The sequence below is a fragment of the Lepeophtheirus salmonis genome, chromosome 12, assembly GCF_016086655.4.
Source record: "Lepeophtheirus salmonis chromosome 12, UVic_Lsal_1.4, whole genome shotgun sequence".
NCBI lineage: Eukaryota > Metazoa > Arthropoda > Copepoda > Siphonostomatoida > Caligidae > Lepeophtheirus > Lepeophtheirus salmonis.
The window spans coordinates 11,530,748-11,554,927 of NC_052142.2; the positions used below are offsets into that span (position 1 = coordinate 11,530,748).

General features: G+C 31.5%; 1 protein-coding gene across 5 annotated transcripts in view; it reads right to left on the minus strand.

The window, feature by feature from the left end:
* unc-104 (kinesin family member unc-104) overlaps positions 1-24,180 on the minus strand; it is a 66,225-nt gene that overhangs the window by 32,159 nt on the left and 9,886 nt on the right. For all 5 annotated transcript variants that reach the window (XM_040722678.2, XM_040722677.2, XM_071892154.1 and 2 more), the window contains exons 7-8: positions 15,455-15,569; positions 7,043-7,394 (exon numbers count right to left, since the gene is read on the minus strand). In XM_040722678.2, the coding sequence (XP_040578612.1) occupies positions 7,043-7,394; positions 15,455-15,569 (467 nt within the window). The remainder of the gene's footprint in view (positions 1-7,042; positions 7,395-15,454; positions 15,570-24,180) is intronic.

Consider the following 24,180-nt stretch of genomic DNA (forward strand, 5'->3'; position numbering starts at 1 on the left):
ATAGGCTTTCAGAAAGCTGTAGTCAATATTATAAGGCTTTGGTAAAATTATTACTCGAGCATTGTTACAGAATATTAGTATATACGGTAACTTAAATAATAATTTATACAACATAGCAATTTCACATAATACTCATCAGGTAAATTTTGAAAAACTACTGGTGTAAGCAAATTAAGACCTCTTTTTATAGTTTTTAAAAGATTAAAAAAACATCCCGAATCATTCATCCATGTTGCGTTCATGTTTTAAAGCAATACATTAAGACTTATTTCTTCATATATTTCATCTGACCCCTATACATATAGTTGAGAACTGAAATGCCCTCTTATTAAATAATTTAGGCTATATTTTACCTAAATCCTAAATCTTTATCAGATAACATTCTTATACTCGCTCCATTATTATCATTTTGCCGTTTTATTGTAACTGATACTGCTGTGTAAGAATCCAACTGTATGCATCCCTCCCAACAATACCTGTGTCTCCATTCCTGATGCTGTTCATTCACTTATCCAATGCAGTAGTATTGACCATTTTGTAATAAAATGAAATCAAAAGCTTAAGTTATTCAAAAATCAGAGTGCCAGGCTTGGTTCTCTATAGACTATTATTATATTCTAGTTGAGATATATACAAAAAAAAATAGTAAAGTGTACACACATACTTACGAGAATAATGAGAAAATGATATGGAAGACAATATGTAATAAGAACAATGGGATAGATGCTTCCTATTACCTGATGTATCATCAAGAATTGATAGGGAGGTGCATTTTGGTTAAACTGAGATAAGAGTAAAAACTTCTCCTGAGAGAATTTCAAAAATATAGGATTACTTAAAAGGAAGAAATATTTTCTGACTGAGATAACTATTTAAACTAGAGTGCTTCTTGCTAGCTGATATGTTAGGACTCATATTTTGTTCTTACCCGCATATATATATCTTTAAATATACGGTCGGCGTAAGTTCACCGATATTCAAATCCGTAATGATGTATAACTTAAAAGATTTATTTATGAAATCGTCTTTATGTTTATTTGTCCCTTATTTATTTAAAATCTCAGGTCATATCATATTTGAGTAATTCCACTAGAAATTTTCGCGAAGAAACGGATTGGACAAATTTGGTATGTAATATCATTCATAGTACTCCAACTAAGAAATGAAACTCTGAATCCGTAACTCAATCCAACGCTGAGTTTTGGGAAATAAAATTTTTGATACATTTTTGATTAGTGACACTTCTAAATCAGAGGTGGGCAAATTACGGCCCACGAATCTTATAGCAAATAATCTTAAAATTATCAAAACTGAATAAAATAACTGTTATATTGATAATATATAGTACGGATCAAGGAAACATCAATATTCGTTCAACTGATATACCTAAAAATGTAGTTTTGAGATTTTCCTGATTAAATTTACACCCTCTAAAAAAATGAAATTCCTCCCAAATGTAGTGATAAATTTCAAAATCAACTGACGTCTTAGAATGAAAAACTCCTGAACATAGAGAAGGGACCACTGTTTATTTTTTCCCCTGCTCTTCTTTTACTAAAGCTCTTACTAATAATAAACTTCATCACTAAAAATTGATCTTGTCTTATGAGACGTCTTAACGATCGAATCAGTGAAGATTTCTACTGCACAATGTGTTCTCATTTCATTGCATTATACATGAAGGAAGTCTCTCTATATCTTCATTGCAAATCAAACATGTTATGGATACATGGAGTGTATTCAATAAGAGCAATCGGACTGAAACACCGTCAATTTTGAAGTTTCTTAGAAGATATGCATGTAGATTTTGAGGCAATTTTATGCAAATGTCAACCTCCCCATGAAAAAATAAATTACCCATATTAATTTCAAAACCTACTTCAAATGTATTATCAAGGTCGTTATTTTAAAGTACAAAATACGTCTGATCACAATATTCATGCAAATATATGTTTTCTTACTATGATGAGGAGACGCAATACTGTTAACATTTATTTTTCAGTGAATGAAATTGTATGACTTTCTGAATGGCCAGTATGGCAAAAAGAAAAATAACCTACCAATGTCTTCTAACCTGACTTTTCATCAGGAAGTGCTGTTGTGACAATATGTCAATGAGTTATATGCTTTGTGTCTTTCCATTGACTGGTGAAACATGCAGTTATGATCCCTGTTTATGGGACGCCTCATCGAACGTCTATAACGTTTTTTTTAGAAGAAGTTGTTATAAATCTTGCATTTTGAAAGCAATGTCAGCCAAAATTCCAAGCATAGCTAACTTTGATAAAAATGACATATTAGCAGCAATTGTCAACTTGGTCTTATTTTTTATTATTATTTCCGAGTGCTATGGGTGGATAATCCCAGTGATATATGTACAGGTCAATAACATTGTATCTTGTTTATGGTTATACCACATTGTTAATAGGCCTCTGCACATGTGGTTCACTGTGTAGTTTTAGTTTAGACAAGTCCTTCTGAAGTATTTTTTTATGATATTAATTTAAAATATGCTTTTATACATCTCATTACATTACGTTTGAAATGTGAGGCAGATTCAGATTTTTAATGATTGTGCTGCCTCCCAGCTTAAGTACAAACATCTGTGGACCTTTTTGTCATCAATTTTCCACCATATGTTTCCCATCTCCATGTTGAGTTGCACTTTTTTACAACAGCCCATGGCAAGGGAGCAGTCTATGGTGTTTCAAGCAAGGTGAAGTGGGATGGCAGGACGAACAATAGGGAATTTTCTACACTGCTGCTGATTTCTCCCGAGTAATTGACAGAGGTACCCAGTCATCACCATCGAAAAGATGGATCCTCAGGAGATTAAGAGCTTCATAGACAGACAAGAGCTGGAGGCCAAGTCGGAAGATCTGCCCACCATTCATGGCACAAATGAAGTACATCATGTCGAGATTATGTCATGGGACGGATCGATCACAGGATGTACTCTACTGCTCAGACATCATAACTCCTCCATTTTTTCCCTTCAACCACCAGAATCTCAGTCGTCTCCTCTACACAAAGGTTCAACTTCTCCCATTGAAGAGGCCAGATTCCCACCACCTGTATCCTCTGACAAGGACGACTGTTGCCCACCTCTCATGAAAGCAAGGAATTGTCTACTCGTCTATTTCAGAACAAACTGACAGTTTGTGGGATTTGTCACACAAAAAGACATCACAAGGCCCGAAAGTCAGTTCCTACGAAAAAAATGAAGTGTTAGGTTTAGTCATCGCACTCCCTCCCATAAAGGGCAAGTCCTGCATTAGTTTTTATCAGGTTGTTAACATCTAAGTCCTCACATGGGCAACAAAGGGATTTATCCTTTCTCCAAACCAGTCCAGGCAGAGTGAATTGGACTGATTATAACTACAAATATTCGGTATGTTTATTGTTATTCCAATAATTTTGATCTTATATGTTGATATATGTATTTGGTTGATAGTTTGTGCGTGATAGATATATGGGGTTTTGTAGGAAAGAATGAAAAGATAGACATACATTAGCCAGGTGCACAGTCAATTACCAGTAACTCTCTTCTCAAACTGAAGAGTCCACAGTTCGTTGTTTCCAACTAAGGGCTGCATGCTCTCTGATTGGCAACAAACAATTTGCATAAACTAACCTATCTAACTAAACTAGATTCCCCTCCAAACTGGTTTAACCATTTAAGTGGGCCATAGAAGTTGCGCAAATGTGGGACAACCCCCATTTTCGATAATTTTTTTTGTCTATTTCAGACGTGTAACATACATAACACAAAAACGACAATGTTTTATTATTCTTTCTTTAACAGGATTTTTCCTCCTAAATATGCTTTTTGCGTACTTCAAACTCTTCCCTATAAAATGATATCAAACATATTATTCTTGGCAACATAAATTAATAGAGTTTGTATCATGTGTTCAGTGAGTCCAAAAAACTTGTTCATTTTTGTAATATCCATAAACGCTAGGCATTATGTTACTTCTGTAAAAATATATGGGGTTAAAACATTTCATATTGCAGGCTTATTTTTATCCTAATAATTGTAACTAAAAGATGTATTTTCCATTTTCTAATTCAAATAAATTTCTTGTCAATGTTAAGCGCAGTTTCCAAATTTATCTCTGAATGTAACATCCATAATGCTGGAATTTCCCTTTACTAAAGTACTTTACCACTCAAATGTGCTCAAATGTGAAGAGTACTAAAAATTAGTGATGGGACGATTAATCGTAATCTGGTAATTGGCTGTTTTTTCTGGAATCGGAATCGGCATTCCATAATAATGTTTAATTTGCGATTTTGATTCTCATGTATTTTTATTTATCACTTGGGATTATCTGTTTTTCTTTTTCGAGCCGATTATAACATGTAAATCTTCCAAGATTGACTTCCTTACTATGTGAAATTTATAATTTATCTTTTCTAATCTTTTCTTTCGTTTTTCTATGTAGAAACTTGCTTACTTTTGTGCAATTTGTATTCTTAATTCCAATTCGTTTGAAAAGTATTCTTTTTTTAATTTTTTTTAGACGAATGGGAGTAATTGAAATTGCATGGAATTACGTAGTTAATTAAGCATACCCTCAGAATAAAAATCCTCCTCAGACTAATAGACATACGACAAAAAGGTGTGCATGAATGATAATTAATAAACGAATATTTCCAAATGCATGAGGGAGGGGCCGCTACTTAAGATAAATCTGAATGGTCAAAGTTGATTTTCAATCTGCTCGTTACTAATTCGTTTGGCATATCCGCAGAGATTTAAGCTTAAACATAATACTTATTCTTCTAGTAATTGCAGCATTTCAGTACTATAGAAGTATCTTAGTAACTATCGTTATCTTCTTTGTTTAAATAGTAGTTACAACTTGAAGTTAATTTACGTGTCAAAGTTTTAATATTTATTTATATTCGATAAATCAATTTTTTAAATCAATTTTTCCTCTTTAAGAATGAATATGAAAAAAATAAAATATTAACTGTATAGAAACCTTTATCTTTCCACATATTAATTAGCATCAGTACCACTAAAAACATATTGGTTATATATTATATCCAGACTATAGTAAAATATTGATGTGTAGACAATATAAACTGTTGAATTACGCTTACACTGAATGAACATGATTCAAATTAGTCCAATTCATTTTTAAGTTAATCTTGGAAAATAAACGACAAAAACAATTTTTCAATTACAAGTTTCAATAATTCTTTAAAAAAATATAATTTTTTTGTCTCACGAGTTTTTTAAAGAACAAAAGTCTTAGGGTGAGTAACAAGTATTCAGCGGGGTAACGAGTATTCAAGCAATTAACGATCATTCAAGCGTGTAACGAGTAAAGATCGTAATTCCTTGACTGTTTTTTTAAGAAATTCAAAAATACACATGCAGCAAAATTCAAGTTTCGGGACATCACTATGAATATTATTTACATAAAATGAAGGAAGCCTACTTATTTTATCAATTGTAATTCTTAGAAATTTATAGCAAAATGATATTTTGAACTATTATTTAAAATATGAAAGAATCGGAATCCCAATTTTTTACTAAAATGTTTTTTTTTTTTGGAATCGTCCCATAACCACTAAAAATATTGAGGGGAATCAAAACAGAAGTTGTTGGGTTTTGGATATAGAAAATATTTCTCATGATTTTTAAAAGGAAATAGAATGTGGAAAATGTTTATGTGATTTTGGTTGTGCTGTTGAAATATTGCAAAAAATAAATGCATTAAACACAAAACTACAAGGTATGAATATATTTACTCATTATTTGTATCGGGAAGTAAAAGCCTTCCACATGAAATTTGAAATTTTTGCCAAGCAGTTGAAGGAGAAATTTTTTTGCTCATTTACCACATTCGAAAAACAAACTGCCTTCACTCAATAATTGTTAGAAAATTGGAATTTCTAGTCTGTTAGTATTACATGAGAATTTATCAGACGATTTGATGATTTCTATGCAATAGGAGATCAGTTTAATTTACTTAGCTCACCTTTTGTCGGCGATGTTGAAGAAAAAAAAAGAAGAACTGCAGTTAGAACTGATAGATTTGCATTCAGATTATTCTTTGGATAAATTAAGTGAAATCAAATCTCTGAATGTATTTTATGCATTTCTTACCTTATATAAATTTAAAATTCTTCTGAAACTTTACAAGAAGAGTGCATGTGACATTTGCATCAATCTACATTTGTAACCAGAATATTTCAATACTCAAAATTAACAAATCAATGAACAGATCACTGATCACAGACTCAAACCTTTTACTCTGTTTTAAGAATTACCACAGCCAACCCAAAATTTTGAACAGTTGGTTAATGATTTTGACTACCTACAGTTTTGCACTCAGACAGAATCCAATTTTTGAATGCAACCCTCGATCTAAAAATTTTGACTACTCCTTTCCTACATCAAAGCAATGATAGGCAGATATAATAACTGAAATGCTATTAGTTAGATAAACAAAACTTACTTAATAATTTGTTAAAAGCTGTTATGAGTAAAAAAAATAAAATTAGATGGCCTTTATTTTTTCAAGGTAGATACTCTTGGATTAAAAAAGAAAAAGAGCCATGTAAAAATAGAGTACTTATAAATATTTAAAAAAAAGAGTGAAGTAGTAAAATCATAGAATTAGTACTTATAATGTGATTTATAGAAGTCATACCTTATGATTTTATAAATCACACTATTCTCCTAATTCCACCACTATACACACTACACTTTTTTTTTAATGATTTATAGGTGTTTAATCTTAAATTAATTAAAATTTAAAAAAATCAAAGGTTAACAATCTTCAAAAATTGTTGTTGTGTGGCCCCTGAGAATTGATAATTATTTTCCACAAATTTTCAGTCCTCTAAACAAGGTAAGGTAAAAAACTATCCCAATCAATTTTCAACAACATTTTTAATAGTTTTTCAATTGTTTATTATTTTTGCTTATCATTGATTTGATTTACGATATATCTCTAATCAATAAATCACTTTAATGCTAAATTCTGATAATGATAAATTAAGCTATTATATAATACATTACCTAAGTTTTTCTAAACTCCAAACATGATAAGCATCGTTTTTCATATCATAAACTTGTACAGCTACTATAGTTTTAGGTTCTGGCGTTTTATCATCATCTTCAGGGTCCCTAGTAGCGATTATATCTTGAGGAATAGGAGAAAAAAGTGTGTCTGATATTAAAATAAATTGAAATTGAACCCTTTTTTTTAATTCAACAGATATAGCATTCGCTTCTTTTAAAAAAATGGCATTGCCCCAAAGATCATCTCGTAAAGAGGTAAATAGATGTCTTCTCCATTTATTAAAGGCCCAAGATGCTACTTCATATTCTTGCTCGCTCCAGACGCATTCTGGGACAAAAATTGGATTCACTAAACAAAATAAAATTAAATATTATAATAATAAAATTAAAAATATTACAATATTTTAAGGCCAAATTACAGTAAATCTAAGCATTATAATTATCATGGTTGGGCAAATAAATTTATTTGCAGAATGCACACTATTCAATAATTATTAAAGATGAAAATATTGGCTAAATTGCGGTAAGTGTAAAAACCACTCCTGAGAAAATGTCATACAAAATAGGATATCTTTGAAATACGACATATCTGTTGACAATGATAGCTATAAAATATATTGTTCCTTGCTCTCTAATAGGTTACAATTTTCAAAATAGGGAGGAATTATTTATAAGAGCTCTTACTGACATATATATTTTTTAAAGTATATGTCAGTCCCAATTTACCAAATATTCACATCCTTAGTAATTATGCAAAAGATTTGCAATAGTGGTTTTTATAATAAAAAAAGTATTAATAGACATATCTGCTTCTGAAAAAATCGATATTGCTGCTGCACTAAATATATTAGAGTCAAATACTATTTTGTAAATGAAAAAAAAAATTACGTAAAATTGAAATTATTTTGGCTTGAACCAATTGAAAAATCGAGCTTTTATTTTTTCCAAATAAAACCGTTAAACATGGCAAACTTTTAACCTTTAAATTTGGTTTTCTCATGGTTGGATATCTCCATACGAACTATAATTCCATGTTTAAAATTAACGTACAATTTCTGGATAAATGTGTATTACTAATTTTTTTCTCTTTCATAACTTGTCTCAAGGATATAAAAAAAGCTAAAAATACTTAAAAGTAACAAATTGAAAATTCTCAAAAACCAGATTTGATATGAACAAAACTAATTAAAGATTCGTAGCCAACTTGTCATGTACTAGTATAATTAGATTTTTTATATTTAATGTTTTTATTTTTACTTTAATAGCTTATTAATTTAGAAGCAATGTTTATAATTTATTCCAGCCTACAAATTTTAATATTCTTAGAACAACTCCCTAAGTAGACAAAAACACCGATAGACAAAAAAGAAAAAAAAAATCATCAGTCAAAATTATTTAATCAAAAGTCCCTAATCAAGTCAAATTCTTTTGTTTTATTTTCCAATAAACATTTGAAATATTTGTTTGATTTTTTTATGAGTCATTAAGAATTAATAATTAATGTTTAGGTACATATAGTTGAGAAGTATATTGTTAATGACGAGTATTAAAATCCAATGCTATAATCGTAATAATAATTTTTAGTACTGTAAACATGAGAATATAAAAAAGTAGTTAGCTTCTATAACAGGGGTGTAGATAGATTTATATATATATATATATATCATTTGATCTTATAAAATAAATCGACTTTTCCCAAATATTTTTTTTTCCTATGTTAGACAACAAACTATTTAGCCAACCTTTTATATCCCTCTTTAATTACCTAGTCTATAGTAAGTTTTGTTCCAAACAATTCCATTTGTTTCAGTAATCGTTTATTATTTATTCTATTTATTTTTCTCTTGGTTGTTGATAATCTAAATTATAAAAACGAGTCTTTATCTCGAGAAGACGAGTTGTTTCTTAGATTTATAAACCCATTTGAAAATATAGATGATATTGAGATTACCATTATGTTTTAAATAAACTATGGTTGAACTTTATGTATTATCAATTTAAAGAAGTTGATATGTTCTTGCCCAATGAACTCATAGACATCTACATCCCTGATAACTTAAACGTAAGGTTCCAAAATAGAAAAATGATCTTTGATGCCACTGAGGTCAAATTTAACAAACCAAGTAATATTGCAGATCAATGAGTAACAATAAGTTCCTACAATAATTATAAAATTTTGTCATATTAATTATATTACATTGTGAAAAAAAAAATAGAAAAAATAATTATAATCTGGGTTGTAGAGCCGGAATAAAATTTTTTCATTCAAAATACAAAATATGAGACTATTTTCAAATCAACATTTTTATGCATAACAGAATTTATAATGTTGAAATCAAATTTAAGATATAAATATATAAAAAATATCAACAATAACAATTTCATTTGTACTACAAACGTATAACAATTAATGGTTCTTAATTACAAATATTATTTAGTAATCCGGGGTCTGAATCCAACATTTAGATTATGAGATTCCAAAACCATTCAACTTTGGTTCACATAGTGTCTGTAAATTCTCTACCCACTCAAAAGTAACTTCCCAAGCTGGGTGAATCCTTTGTTAGAATTATATTATATATTACTTAAAATTATTTTATTTTATCAATTTAAGATTTCGGAAATCGATGTAATCCGACACCAGAAGGAAGTTTCCTATCGGCTCTTGTTCGACACCCAACATAATCACACTTGTTTACCGTAATGAATGAATTATTTTATTATTACAAAATGAATATATATTAAATAAATATTATATCATTTGAATGAAACTGATACTAAATAATCTTGTAAAACACGAACTGAAGTTGATACTTTATTTTTAAAGGCAAATTTATCCGTTTAAATAATTAGTTCAATTATTTTTTGACGATTTACTTTACAAAACTTTTTACAAAATATTTACTTTTTATTTTGAGGTGTGAACGTGAAGTGAGTCCATCATTTTTGTCTCAAAAACAATTTTTGGGGATTTAAAATGCTTAACCAAAATGGAATAGTTCAATAAAACACCATGCGATGCCGTTAAAAAACCACAACGACAAACTATTATTCTTTTATAATTGGCCAAAGATCATATGAGTTTACAAACAGATATTTGCCATAAAAATGGATAATCATTACCAAAACAGGTTGCATTATTGGAGCTTGTGCTCCTCCAGACAGTATAAGAACTCATTGAAATAGTAGTTGAAATCATGTTTGAAGTCTAATTGTTTTCTTTGTTATTATTATTTTTGTTGTTGCTATATTGTGAGTCAGTTCATTATTTTGGTTTTTTAGAATAAACACATCAAGCAAAATGTTTAAATCATAATTAAAGTTTAATACAAAATTGGATTATACAGACAGGGCCGTACGTCAGTATTGCGCTTTTTCCGCTTCAGTGGACCAAAAAAAAAAAAACCTTACTCAACCGTCCACCAATCATATAGGTATGTAAATATAGATGAATTAAGTCATAATTAATTATTAAAATCTATTATATATATGTAACTTATGACCAACTCATAATAGTACTGAGTCATTATAATAAAATTACATATTTGTAGCACGTCCACCCAAAAGGAAGCTAGATAATTTTTCTCAAAATTGAACATGGAATACATTTTCCAACAAATTATAGTTCATTTAAATGAAAAAATGATTCTGATTAATCCTTTGGAGGCACCACAAATTGTACTTAAAGTAGCCAAAATTCACCGGCACATTTAGAGAATTAGTAAATTATATCTCTAAGACAATATTGGGGCCAAATTAAGTCCGATAGATAAAACGGAGGTTTTAAACTACAGTTAACACTCCCGGGTATCTCAATTCATCGCAGAAATTTGAATTTAAATCTTGTAATTTACCGTAATATTTCTTTCAAATATTGCCTGTCATTTTATAAATATAAATGATTGAACCTTTGAATATAAAACGCGTTTTCCGCTTCCCGTGATACATTTCTGATAATTAATAAATTACTGCAATTATTTCAAGAGTACTTTAAAGCCAAAAATAAAAAACAAAGACGCACACAACATTTTTCGTATGGATTTAAAGTACTTCACATTGAGTGGATATTTGAGTTAGATATTACGTTTAACGTTACTGGTTGCAAATGAGAAGTACTTTACAGACAAAAAAAACAAAAAAAAAAACGCACACAACATTTTTCGTATGGAGTACTCTTAAAATATTTAAGAGCGTGACAATTTGTTTAATTGAATACAAGATAAATTAAATTATTACTGCTTAAAAGGGACATAAATAATAGTTATGTACTTTTTAGAGTGGATTGTTGCAGTAATTTATTAATTATCAGAAATGTATCACGGGAAGCGGAAAACGCATTTTAACAGAGAGTTGGTGATTTGTTCTATCTGTCAGAAGGAAATACAGAAGGACAACTTTAATGATCACAAAGTTAAACTCCATAAGAATGACCCCAGCTGCAAGTATCAAGTGAAAATTGATCATAAGAAGCAGAAAACATTGAAGTTTGCTATTAAGAAAACTTCCTCTACTACATCCTCATCCTCAATCACTGCCTCATCCTGTCCCGATGACCCTGCTCCAGTTGAGGCCTTACTGCCTGAACCAAGATCTGAAAAGTCAGTTTCTGCTGAAGAGAAAGTTACTGCAGACACAGAAAATAATGGCGACTCATCAAATTACCCAAGCAGACGGATTTCTCATGGAATAAGACTTCCTAATCTCGATATCGGACCAATCTTCTCTCCCGAGCAGCTCTCTGTAGTCAACAACAACAATATTCCCTCTGCAGAGGACTCTGAGACTAGCAACAATGACCAGGGAGGTGAGAAGAGCAAGACTGAGGAGATGGAGTTTGTGGACGGAGGCCCAGAGTACCCTGTCGTCTTCATGAGCCAGCTGGGTGACCCGATACTTACCGGGTGGGAGCCAAAGCAGAAGGACATCCAGACCAGAACCAGAGTGGAGACTGAGCAGGAAACTGTACCTAAAGTCGAGAGAGATCATCCTCTACAGCCCAAGTTACAAACATACATTCCTCAGATAGATGACAAATACTCCAGAGACTTTTAATATGATTGGTTCCGTAAGTTCCCGTGGCTAGAATATGACGAGGTTGAAAAGTCAGCCAAGTGTTTCGCCTGTTTCAAATTTTCCATTTCCAACCTTGGGAAATTTGAGTTCAAAACATGGAAAAACAGTTCCTCGTTGAAAGTTCATTCTAACAACAAAAACACAAACTGTTGATGGAAAAGTGGATCAATTTCCTCACATCAAAGAGAAAGAATACCTCGGTTCTCGGCCATGTTCAGTCTCAACATGCTGAGGAAGTCGTGAAGTGGCGAGCTTATTTGAGGTATCTTTTCCAAACTGTTGGGTTCCTCGCAAAGCAAAGATTGGCTTTTAGGGGCGATTCCGAAAGAAGAGAAAAGTTGACGGAATCTAATGAAAACAATCGAGGAAACTTCTTGGAGATTTTGTCCCTGCGTTCACACGACAATCATATTCTCAAAGATAAACTGGAGGCCGAAGTCAAAAAATTTGGTTCAGCTGGGCCAGGTTTTGCCAAATGGACTTCACCTGACACCCAAAATGAGCTGATAGAGATTATAGCATCCAAAGTGACGGAAGATATAATTGAAGATGTCAAGACTTGTGCCGGCGATGATGAATATTGGTTCTCTGTGATTGTTGATGAGACATCAGATATGTCAAACACGGAGCAGTTCAGTCTGTCACTGGAATATCATACGAGTGAAAGCATCAAGAAAGAGAGCTTCCTCAAGTTTGTAAAAGTTACCCAGACTGACGACAAATATTTGTTTGAGAAGGTTCACGAAGCTGTCAAGGATCTCGGCCTTAACCCCGCCCGCACTGTCTCCCTGGCCGCGGACGGTGCCTCCAACATATCCGGCATCAAGAAGGGTCTTGCCGCCAGGTGGAAGGAAGCAGCCCCACTGTGTGTCTACATCCCCTGCTACGCCCATGTCCTCAATCTTGTAGTAAAGTATCTTCTCTCAGATATAACCCTGTTGAGAAATACAATGGGGACAGTACAAATTTTATACAACTTCATTGAAGGGTCACCAAAGAGGTCAGCAATCTACAAGTCGGTGAAGATAACAAGTAAAGATGAGGACCATGCCAAGGTGATGACCCTGAAGAACCAGTCTGCTACCCACTGGAGTCTCCGCTACGATGCTGTACACGCTGTATCTTTAGGGATGGTCAGAATCATGAATACCTTCATAATAATGAGAAAAGATAAAGATACATTGTCGAGTTCAACAGCAACTTCTCTGCTCAACAGCATCTTTAGTCACGAATTTGTTTTCGGCATTGAACTGTTGAAGACACTCCTCAGACACACATCTAGCTTGTCAGATGAACTTCAAGGCAGAAAGGTTGACCTAACAAAGGCCCGGAAACACGTCAACCTAGTGATTAGGACTCTTGAAGATCTTAAGAATGAGAAAATCTTTGAATCAATCTGGAAACTTGGTGAGTTGCAGTCGTCTGAGATGAAATTAGTATTTGACCAGGAGGACTCAATTGATTTGGAATTCAAGGAGGCGAAGATTCCAAGGAGAATAAAGTGGAAAGGAACAACTGAATCCTACTTCCGTAAAAACACATTTCGATGTTGCAATCAATAAGATTGTATTTGAGCTTGAGAGCAGATTTGCCACCGACGATACAAACATCACAATGAATCTCATTGCAATCGTCAATGACAGTGAAGTGGAGACCTGTGTCATTGAGCGTGTCGCCAAGCACTACAGACTTGAACTCGAGTAGCTCCAGTCAGACCATGCAATCTTCCAGCAATTCAAGGTTAATATTATAATGTTTCATTTTGCATTATATGTTTAAAATTTATGTTTCTCTAGGCAGATATTGACACAGAAGACATGGTTTCGTCACAAATTGCTGCGGAGTGTTCCGCCTGATGCCGGAGCTATACAACATGATTGTTATCCTGGCTTCAATTCCCATCAGCAGCTGTGAGGCGGAGCGGTCATTCTCCTGTCTCAGAAGGCTCAAGAACAACATGAGGACCCCCATGGACCAGGAGAGGCTCTCCTCCCTCACCCTCTTGAACATGGACAGGGTGATAGTGGACAAGGTGCTCCATGAAGACATGGACAGTTTGATTGACACCTTTGCGTCAAGGAAAGAGAGGAAAAACTTCTTCTTCTAATCATGATAAAGAACACATACATTTTTTTCTTCATTTTTTTCAAACACATCACCACGTATACATGCGAGTTAAGAGCATCAAGACTTGTGAACATAATTTATTTTCTGTCGATGTAACCGTTTCATGGTATATTATAATCTCGTTCATTATATTCATCCGTTATTATTTTAAAAATATTTAAGGAGGTTTAAATTGTTTGACTTAATTGTATAGTTCAAAAATTTTCTCTCATTCTTGCACCGTGCATTTTATACTCCATTATACTCCTTCCTTTATGAATAGGTCGGCATTGACTTTCCGTCTAGAGTTTTTCCTTTTCATTATATTTTTCCCAATGTTTGCCTGAAGAGAATAATGGTCAGACAGTCCATTGGACGATATTCTTGCAAGATTTAATCTATGCTGTAGCATTTGCCCTGTTTAAATATCCTACGTTCACCACTGAAAATCAACCGTTCACCCTTGTAAAGCGGACCGAAAAATCTTCCTGACATACGGCACTGTATACAGATATACATATATATAAACTTAGACGTGTTCACACACGATAACGTATCTTTAAGAGCTTATAACTCAGAGTCAGATGGAGCTACATAATTAATGATGAAAATCGTGTGTATTTTGGGAATAATAAAAAAATAACCTAAAATCACCATTGTAACCCAAACAATTTCGAGAATATTTTGGAGGAGAGTAGCTTACCTGCCATGATACTTCATTAGATCAGCTAAAATCAGCTGTAAAAACAAGAGAAAAATAAATAAACTACGATGTCCATCCTCAATTCTACTTTGAGTCCTACAAAGACTTACAATTTTAACTCTGCAACAGATCCTCAAGTTTAGTTTTCCTCTTTTATGAGCTTATATGAATGTTTAATCAGTTTTGAATAAAGTTGAATATTATAAGAAAGGAACTTCATTAACCAGGAGTTAAATACTAATGACAACATTTAAGGAGAAAAAATCATTTTTCAGATTACCAATTAAAAAACAAAACAAAAACCGGACTAGCTAAAAATGCAAACGAATTACATCACTATACATAATTAAATTTTATTTTTGAGTAGGAATACTATCAATAGTTCCACATATCAAATTTAAGTAAAAATCTGTTTCGTGGGAAAATATGTCATCGAATATATATATATATAATGTCAACTGATTACGATTGAATTCTATATTTAGAAATATTTACTAGGTATAATTATTTAATGTTATAATATTTACCAAATACATCTTCATCATGTTGAAATTCATCTGTTGTAATAGAACTAAACATTGACATTGTCATACTCTGTTCCATTACTTGTTTTTGTAAAATCTCAATTTGGTCTTCGTATTTCTGAAAAAGAAGAAATTATATTCTGTATAAAATGTTAATTCAACGGAAAAATGAAATTGAGTAAAACTTGCGATTTTAAGTAACACTTTATTGGTCAGTATTTTAAACTCGGTTTTTGTACGTTGAATTTTTCTACTGCTTCATTTAGCTTTCTTTACTTGTGTGATACGACAAATAATAGTTAGTTACCAGTAGGAATGTGAATACATGATAAAAACAATGAGCATAAAAAGTACTCATTAGAGAATGTTATACAAAATATAATCATATTTAGAGATGACATATGTGCTGACATATAAAACTATAAACCCCAGTGCTACATGCTAGCTGATACGTTAGAATTTTTAAAATAGGAAAAGTAAATTAATAAGAGCATTATTATTTTTTCTCTTACTACCCTATTTTTTACATATTGTTTTTTTTCAATTTCCTGTGACTAGAGTTAGCTAATATTCAAACCTCTAGTCACCACATCCATCATGCAGGTACAATAGGGTAATCACTTTTCGACTTTTTTTCAAAATTGATTTCTTGTATTGACAAGGGATGAAATTTTACTACCAATCACCTTTGTTTGATTTTTTTTTAAGTCACGCATTAACCAATTTAATGATAATTGATCTGAATGTAATACCTATAATTTGAATTTATAGAAAATATGAATGCTATAAGAGAAACCGAAAATCAACAGTGTAATAATGACATTTGAAATAATTTTTGGAGAACAGCAGTTAGCTGTCATAACATTTTGTTATATTAGCTGCAAGCAGCTATAACATGAAGGGAACACACTCAACTCTATAAATTGCAATGTAAAAGACAGAAATTGCCCTGGTGCCGATCATCAATTCTACTCATGCTCCAAGAAGGACTTATATTAGTAAGTCCTAATAAATCCTTAGCGTTACTTTCAGGCTTTTATGAGTACAAGTACTTTAAACTTAGATGTTTTATCATTAAGAATAATGATGGAAGATAGTGTTCCGATTGTCACATAGAAAAAATATCACAAACGTTTTATGCCATATTTTCTACACCTTCATACATTGTAGTGGAATATGTAATAACGAAAAAAATCTTATAAAAATGAATATAATAAGACTTCTATCTAGACTGCAAAAAAACTTCATGATAATTTTCACGTTAGGATTTAAAGAAAGAGTAACTGAGAGTGAATAACTATAAAACAATAATTGTAAATTTTTATTTTATTGGTAGTCGAAAAATGTTTCAAGATCAAATAAACACTTCTTGTGAGCCTATTTTGATATATAATCAATAAACATCTTTTTCAATACCATATGTATATTTGTATAAAATATGACAACCCAGTATCCTAAAAAAACGAAATATGACATGGAAATCATCACGATTTAAATAATGTTTTGGAGGATAGTTACTTTACGTAGCAGTCACGACGTTTTATTAGATTAGTTGCGAGCAGCTATTAGATGAAGAAAATAAACGTAAATCCTACTCCATATATAGTAAGGACATAAAAGAATTACTCCGACGTCCATTCTCAGTTATACCCTTTGTCCAAGGAGGACTTACACTACTAACTCTGTAACGAATCATCAGCGTTGCCCTTCATCTTTTTCACACTATTGATTACATTTAAATTTAGATATTATCCCTACAAGAATAAAAGAATAATGTTAGAAGCTTTGGAAAATAAAAAACCCTGTTCATGTTGCAACTACAAAAATTATCGCACTTACCTGAGGTAACATTTTTTACAACAATAAGCATATTATTGTGACATGTAGTTTTTATATTTTTGGGGGAGATTTTTTTTTAAATCTGGTAGTTTATATATAAAAATAGTCACTTACACAAATATCAGGGGAGTTTTTATCAACCCCCCTTCGCCCTTGATTCCCACACATATGTCATGCATATCTAATTCATTTAAAGCTATATAATATTATTAAAATGTGTCAGAGAAAAATTTATCTGTGGGTCACGGATTCCTTAGAGGGAGGTTGTAGAGTATTGATAATGTTACCATATTTACTTGTATATAACTACTCTATATATTTCTTATTTATATACCTTCTCATATTATAATATAATCAGTTACTGTTACACTATTCAACATGGCGCAGGGGCGGAAAATAATATATTCCCAATAATTTGAGTTTTAACATAGACAAGTGTAGAAAGAGGATATCATTTATTCAGGACGACTACGAACTTTGTATTGACAATTCTACAATTATAATTATATTTAGTCATGATGCTAAATTAAAAAGACATAATTATTACCAAAGTGATCCCAGGATCCCCTTCTTCAATACTCTTTACAGGTAACAAGATCTACATTGAAATCCTTCTTTCTTCAAACCCTTCTACTCGTGAACCCTACTCTATTACATTCATAGCATATATGTTTAATTGGAGTTAATTATATATACTTGAAATTCCTGATGATATCCTTCCTTAAGTCTACACTAGTACTTCTTCACGTTGCTCTCCTTCTTCCTAAAACTTTAAATTAAGTAACGAACCGAGGACCCACGAGATGAATAGCTAAAAAATGTATTGGTGTACAGAAACTTATTTTGTTCTCTAGAGGTACTGTTTAGTTATTATTTGGAGATATAATTAGGAGTTATGATGTTATCTAATACTCGAATTCCGGAAGACGGACTTACCTTAACTAGAGAACATTTTATAATATTGAGTTTTGTTAACCCAATAATTTCTTTATTCTAGTTGAAAGATTATGATGTTTATCCTGCGTTATTTTTTCAAGTATAATTAATGTAAAAATATATATTTTATATTAAACTATTGGCTCCAAGTCAAGCCTCGAGTCGAAGTTTCCACCTCTGACAATAATTGATAATTGTATCTTAAATTATACATTAATTATTCTAATAACAATCTATCAAGCAATCAATAAATTATAAATTGATATGTAATTGAAAAGCCCGTACTCTTGTCTTTGGTGGAAAAATTAAAAAAAGGAAAAATCAAAGAATAAAATAATCTCTTGATTCGCCACAGTAATTTTAGAGTGTCAGCTAGGCGTGCTTAATCAATCACTTTCTTTAATATTACATCCCAGCTAACGCTTTAATCCCCTCCTAAGTCAGAAAAATGACGGAATGACGTCATATGAAAAGCGACATCTTACGAAAAAAGTGTCAAAACGCTGCTCCATTGTTTCTCCTCAGGGTAACGGTCGCGTTTTGCTACTTGATTTAAAGCTTTACTTCTTCCCTGACGACAAATACAGAAGTATTTCTCTTCTTTTCTAAAGGGGAAATTTGTTAAATATTATTTATTTACTATAATGGCTGAGATTATATACTTTTTAAATAAGAGCTTTTATGCTCACAAGTGTGCTGTTACGAGATGAATTAAAAAGGTTAATATTGTATTTTATATATAAGCTCCCTAACCATGAGGTACCAAAATTATTAAAAATGAGACAGAAAAGTCCATTAATTTAGTATATTTAGAGGAAACTGGTCAAAATATAATTGAACACTCATCTACGGATAAAATTATTGTGGAAGCAGTCACTGATGACTTGACTACATACTCAGGTAATTCAATAGATGTAATTAACCATGATATTACTCTAAATCTGGATCCAGAACCTAAATACAAGTCTCCAGAACCCTAATAAAAATCTCCAGAACCTCAATACAAATCTCCAGAACCACAATACAAAACTTCTGGAGTAAACAGTTACATATCTTCTAAACCACATTTTCACATCAAAGCAGATCTGATACATTATTGGGAAAATTCAGTAAAGTTAGATATTCTTCATGGGAAACTTCAAGTTCCAGTTCACTTAAAAGGTACGAGTGCCAAATTTACATATTCCCAGAAAATATCAACTCGTATATTGCTTCCGTGCTGAATATTTTAAGGTGTTAAATTAATACAATATTTTTACTGATGGTGTCGTAAAAAAGATAACTCATCCCTGATTTCATTTTATATGATGACTGTATTAAAATTAATTTGGATTATTGAAGGGTCTAAAAATTTTGATAAAATTTATAAAATAATTTTAATTTATTTTATTTGTTTATCCAAAACAATGTATATCAGCTTATAACAAAAGATGAAAATCCTGTGTAGAATGTGCATATTAAATAAAACAACCAAAAATCAACAATTTGAAGAATGTTTTGATGGAAGAGAATTAGATTAGCTACAATCAGTTGTGTCAAGGGAAGAAGGAGAAATGGATATGAACAAGGTCATTTGCTTGAATTACTTCGATATTGATTTCCTATTCTACTATAAGTCCAAAAAGGACTTACAATTATAACTCGGCAACAAATCCTAAGGGTTACTTTCCGTCTTTTATGTGCACACACAAATTACTACTTAGTTTTTTTTTAACCTTTCGAATAATTTTGCTTCTTTTACAACTTCAAAACTCGATGTAACTCTCTATTTATTTATTTCGATATCGGAGTTGTTTTTAAAATTATCCATTACTTCTGGTAGGGATTCAACTGAATCCTTGGTTATATTTGGAGTACTTGTGAGAAATATGGTTAAGTCTTTTACTTATAGCCAAACCTTTATTTTTCCAATATCAGAACCTTAAATCACTTATTATATTTAAGAAGAAGTTATTTTTACGTTAAGAAATAGAGTTGAACTCAAAAAACTTCCTTGGAGACATCCATCATCAATTTTGTAGTTTTCTTTTTGCCTGGCAAGTCAAAAGAACAGTGTGATTGCCTTAAGATTGTTGAGATAATGTTGATGAAATTAACGGGAAACTTGTACATAGTATATTGTGAAATGATGAATCTATGCAAGGTTGTATCGAATGAACTTTCAAAGTCGATGATTAAAGTTACGTATTCTTCTCCATTATTTTGGACTTAGTGATTCCCATACTGAATTGATCGGTGGATGTCTTTTTCCAGACGGCCATTAATAAAAACTTTTTGATCCACACTGATAATAGAAGGGATGAATCTTACAATTTTATTACTGAATATTTCAAGCAGTATTTTGCATAAAGTATTTAACAGCAGAATAGGCCTGTAGGTATCTATTTCGCGGGGATTCTCCCCTTTTTTCGGGATTAATGTTACAATGCCTTTACCGATAAAATATGGGACGTACACCTTATTAAAAGCTTCCCCATATACTACTTTTATTATGAAGGCCCGATCCTCACATCAAATTTTATAAAATTCATAAGGCAAATCAGATGTGCCAGGAGACTTAAAATTATTTTTATAAGAATTGATATAGTAAATTATTTGTTTTCTGTGATATCGCCATCGATTCCTTTAAATTTTTCTCCAGTTTTGGCGTTACTATTGAGATACGCTAGATTTTTAGAATTCTATATCTGGACCAATGATTCTCATAAAAATTGCAAATTTTCTCAATGTTTCATCCTTTCCACCTATATTTTTCCATCATGTATATAATTGCTTCCTTTTATATATCAATTGATACAGATCCATCTGGTATTTTTAAGCAAGTCAGCTCTTTTTGAGCTTGATTACTTTTTGTAGGTATTTAAAGTAGCATTGTTTTTTTTGACATTTTGATTCACAAGTTTGGATTTACTTATTATTAATGCACCGATATTTTCTTAATACAGAATATCTTCGAGTGATTCTTTAATGTAAAAGTATTTCCTATTAAAGTCTTGTAATCCTTCCCATCCGGTCTGAATTTGATATTCCTTTGGTAGCTTTTCAATATTTTTTTACGTATAACCTTGTGAGTAGATTCCAACAATAACATTATCTGAAAAATCAGAGATCAACTTTTTTATCTTTTTTATTGTATGAATGGAATCTAGAAGTTAAACATTCAATTTCTAGAAAGATTTGTTGCTTCTAGACCTTGTTGTAATATATGCATAAATAGGTGAATGGTTTCAAATAAAGGGTGGTAAAGTCGTAAATTGGTTAAGTTTTTCTACTATTATAAATGAGACAATGGCGTAATCTAATCTACACTTAATTTTTTTTTATTCTTTGTGAAGCTAGTAAAAGTGAACCTTGGATTTGATTCGTCCCTCTGAAGGCCGAGGTTGATTAAATTATATTTCTTTATATTTTCATCTAAATTATCCCTCTTCTTCACTTACAGGTACTCTTGTTATTTTGAGATCACCCACGACTATTGTATTCCCGGATTCGTTTTAGTGAGTGAAATAACATCGGGGAAAATATCATCTTTCCTTATTTGGTCCATAAATTACGAAGACAGTTTTTATTATCCCAAATAGTTCGATTTCTACCACTACAAAATTTTCTCCATCATCCGAGGCTGAAAGGTTGGGGTTCACTATTTTTTACAACAAAAGGGCTCCCTCGGGAAGGATAGCTTCTTGTCATTTGTGCATTCGCTGTGAAAGATATGTGAGAATCTGAAATCAAGTAATTCAATTTGTGATAATTTCTAATTTTTGTGTCTACTAGACCCACTATGTCTGGAAAAGGGAGTGTTTTTTTTGTATAATTTAATATTATTTCTATCTAGAACGAGTTGACATAGAGTTTACATAGTATAAAATAGTAAAAAGAAGACAACCTCAGAGCATTACTGTTATATAGTTCCAATTTTTTTCAATTAAATAGTAGTGAAACCATATTGTAATGAAATCGAATTGAAATTTAATTGATGAGATTTGAAAACTATTAATTATACTATTGAGTTTTTACATTTAATAATATAAATTTCAATTCGGTTTCATTCTAATATAGTTTCACTTCTATTTTGTTAAAAAAAATCGAACTATTACAGAGAAATACCTCGGGCTGCAGTTCTTTGTTAATCGGGGAAAATTGTTCTCTTTTTTATTTGAATCTGGATATGAAAAGTTACTAAACCAGGAGGGAACCCTTGTTTCTTTACTGTGCCTTGAATGATCTATGACAGTTTGTGTGTCCTCAACAGTTGAACCTATGTTTTTATTCGACATCTACGAAGATGGGGATTCTACGATATAAGCTGTTGGATGTCAGCTGTATTCTTCAATATAAGATTGCACAACGTCTTTCTGAGTTTCTGATCGTGGGTCTTCATCTGTGTCTCACCCTTATGAGTAAGGGTGATAATTTTGGTAAGAATAGAAAAGCGTGCGAGTAGAAGAGAAGAAATACTTATGGCATCATTGATTGAATAATATACATCTTCTTCTATCAATCAAGAACATCATCATTCCCGCCTTTATTATTCAATATTAATATAATATTAGATGGTGATAGTCGATAGAGAACTGAATGAAATGCCTAAAATAACTTCGCCTTCTATCTGGACTTCTGAAAATGGAGGCCCATGAATTTGGGAATTACTTACCAGATGAGAAACAGATGGTTTGTCGGATTTGTCGAAATAAATGCGCCTTTGGTCTCCTATCTAGAATTACACGCAACTCATTATTCTCATCTCATATCAAGAGAATGGATATTCATCTAAAAAATCAAGTTAATGGTGAATACATCAAGTCAAACTTTAACTCTGATCTCACAAAGATGCTTATTGCATGTAATATAACCTTATCAATTGCTAATCATTTATGTTCAAAAAATTTATGGAGAAATATACGAGTAAACCTATCCCTTCCCGAGGAGCCATCATTAAATTAATGGAGGATGTTGGTACTGATGTCATTTATAGAAATAAATATAAAAATGTTTTGAGTCGTCCACGCCAAATGACGATCAAGTTATCAGTAAAAAGTATTTACAAATATCGAAATGAAACTCTGAATTTTGTACTATCTAACAGTAAGTATTCAATCTTTTTTTAAATCTAACCCTAAAGTATGATTCTATTTTAGCTAAACATATTAAGAATTATGATACACAACTCATTAAATAGTAAAAACAACTGCTTAAATGGTCACAACAACGGGGGTAGTAGCTTTGGATGGTTCGCAACTAGTTTGTCTAAGACTAGTTTCTTCACTTAAAGACTGGGGTATGATCATTAGGTTTTCCAATATTACATAGTCAATAAATATTCATTTTTTATCACTTAAGGGTTAGCTATGGTTGATAGGCTCCAAGAAATGGTGTTCAGAAAACTCATAAAAGGTAAAAAAACTGCTTAAATGGTCAAAACAACAGGGGTAGTTGCATTGGGTGTAGCATTATAATTAGCAATTGTGTATATCCTTGATGACAATAGTATGTTGTTATATAAGCATAAATAGCGGAGAAAAAAATCTTTTTTTGATGCTCTTAATAAGGAGTAATATCGCCGGACATTACTACATAATTAGCTTTTGCTCTAAATCTTTACGATGTCATGTTAGAAATTACAATAAGTCAAGAACGGTTGCCTGAATTGTCTTATCAGTTAAATTTGACTGCATGGATTAACTTTTCTTTTTTTAGATAAATATGAAATAAATGAAAGTGGGATTCTAAAAGCTGTTCTTACTAAGATTGGAAGAAGATATGGATTGAAATATAACATTATTTTATGATTTACTTTATTATTAATAATTATTAAAATCTCATCGGTAGAAATATATCTATCCTGTGCACAATTGTATATGCAACTTGCACATAATGAAAAAAGGTGATGATCTTTTTGATTAAACTCCACGTCTGGCTTGTATTTTGCAAACCTCAATTTATGACATATTGAA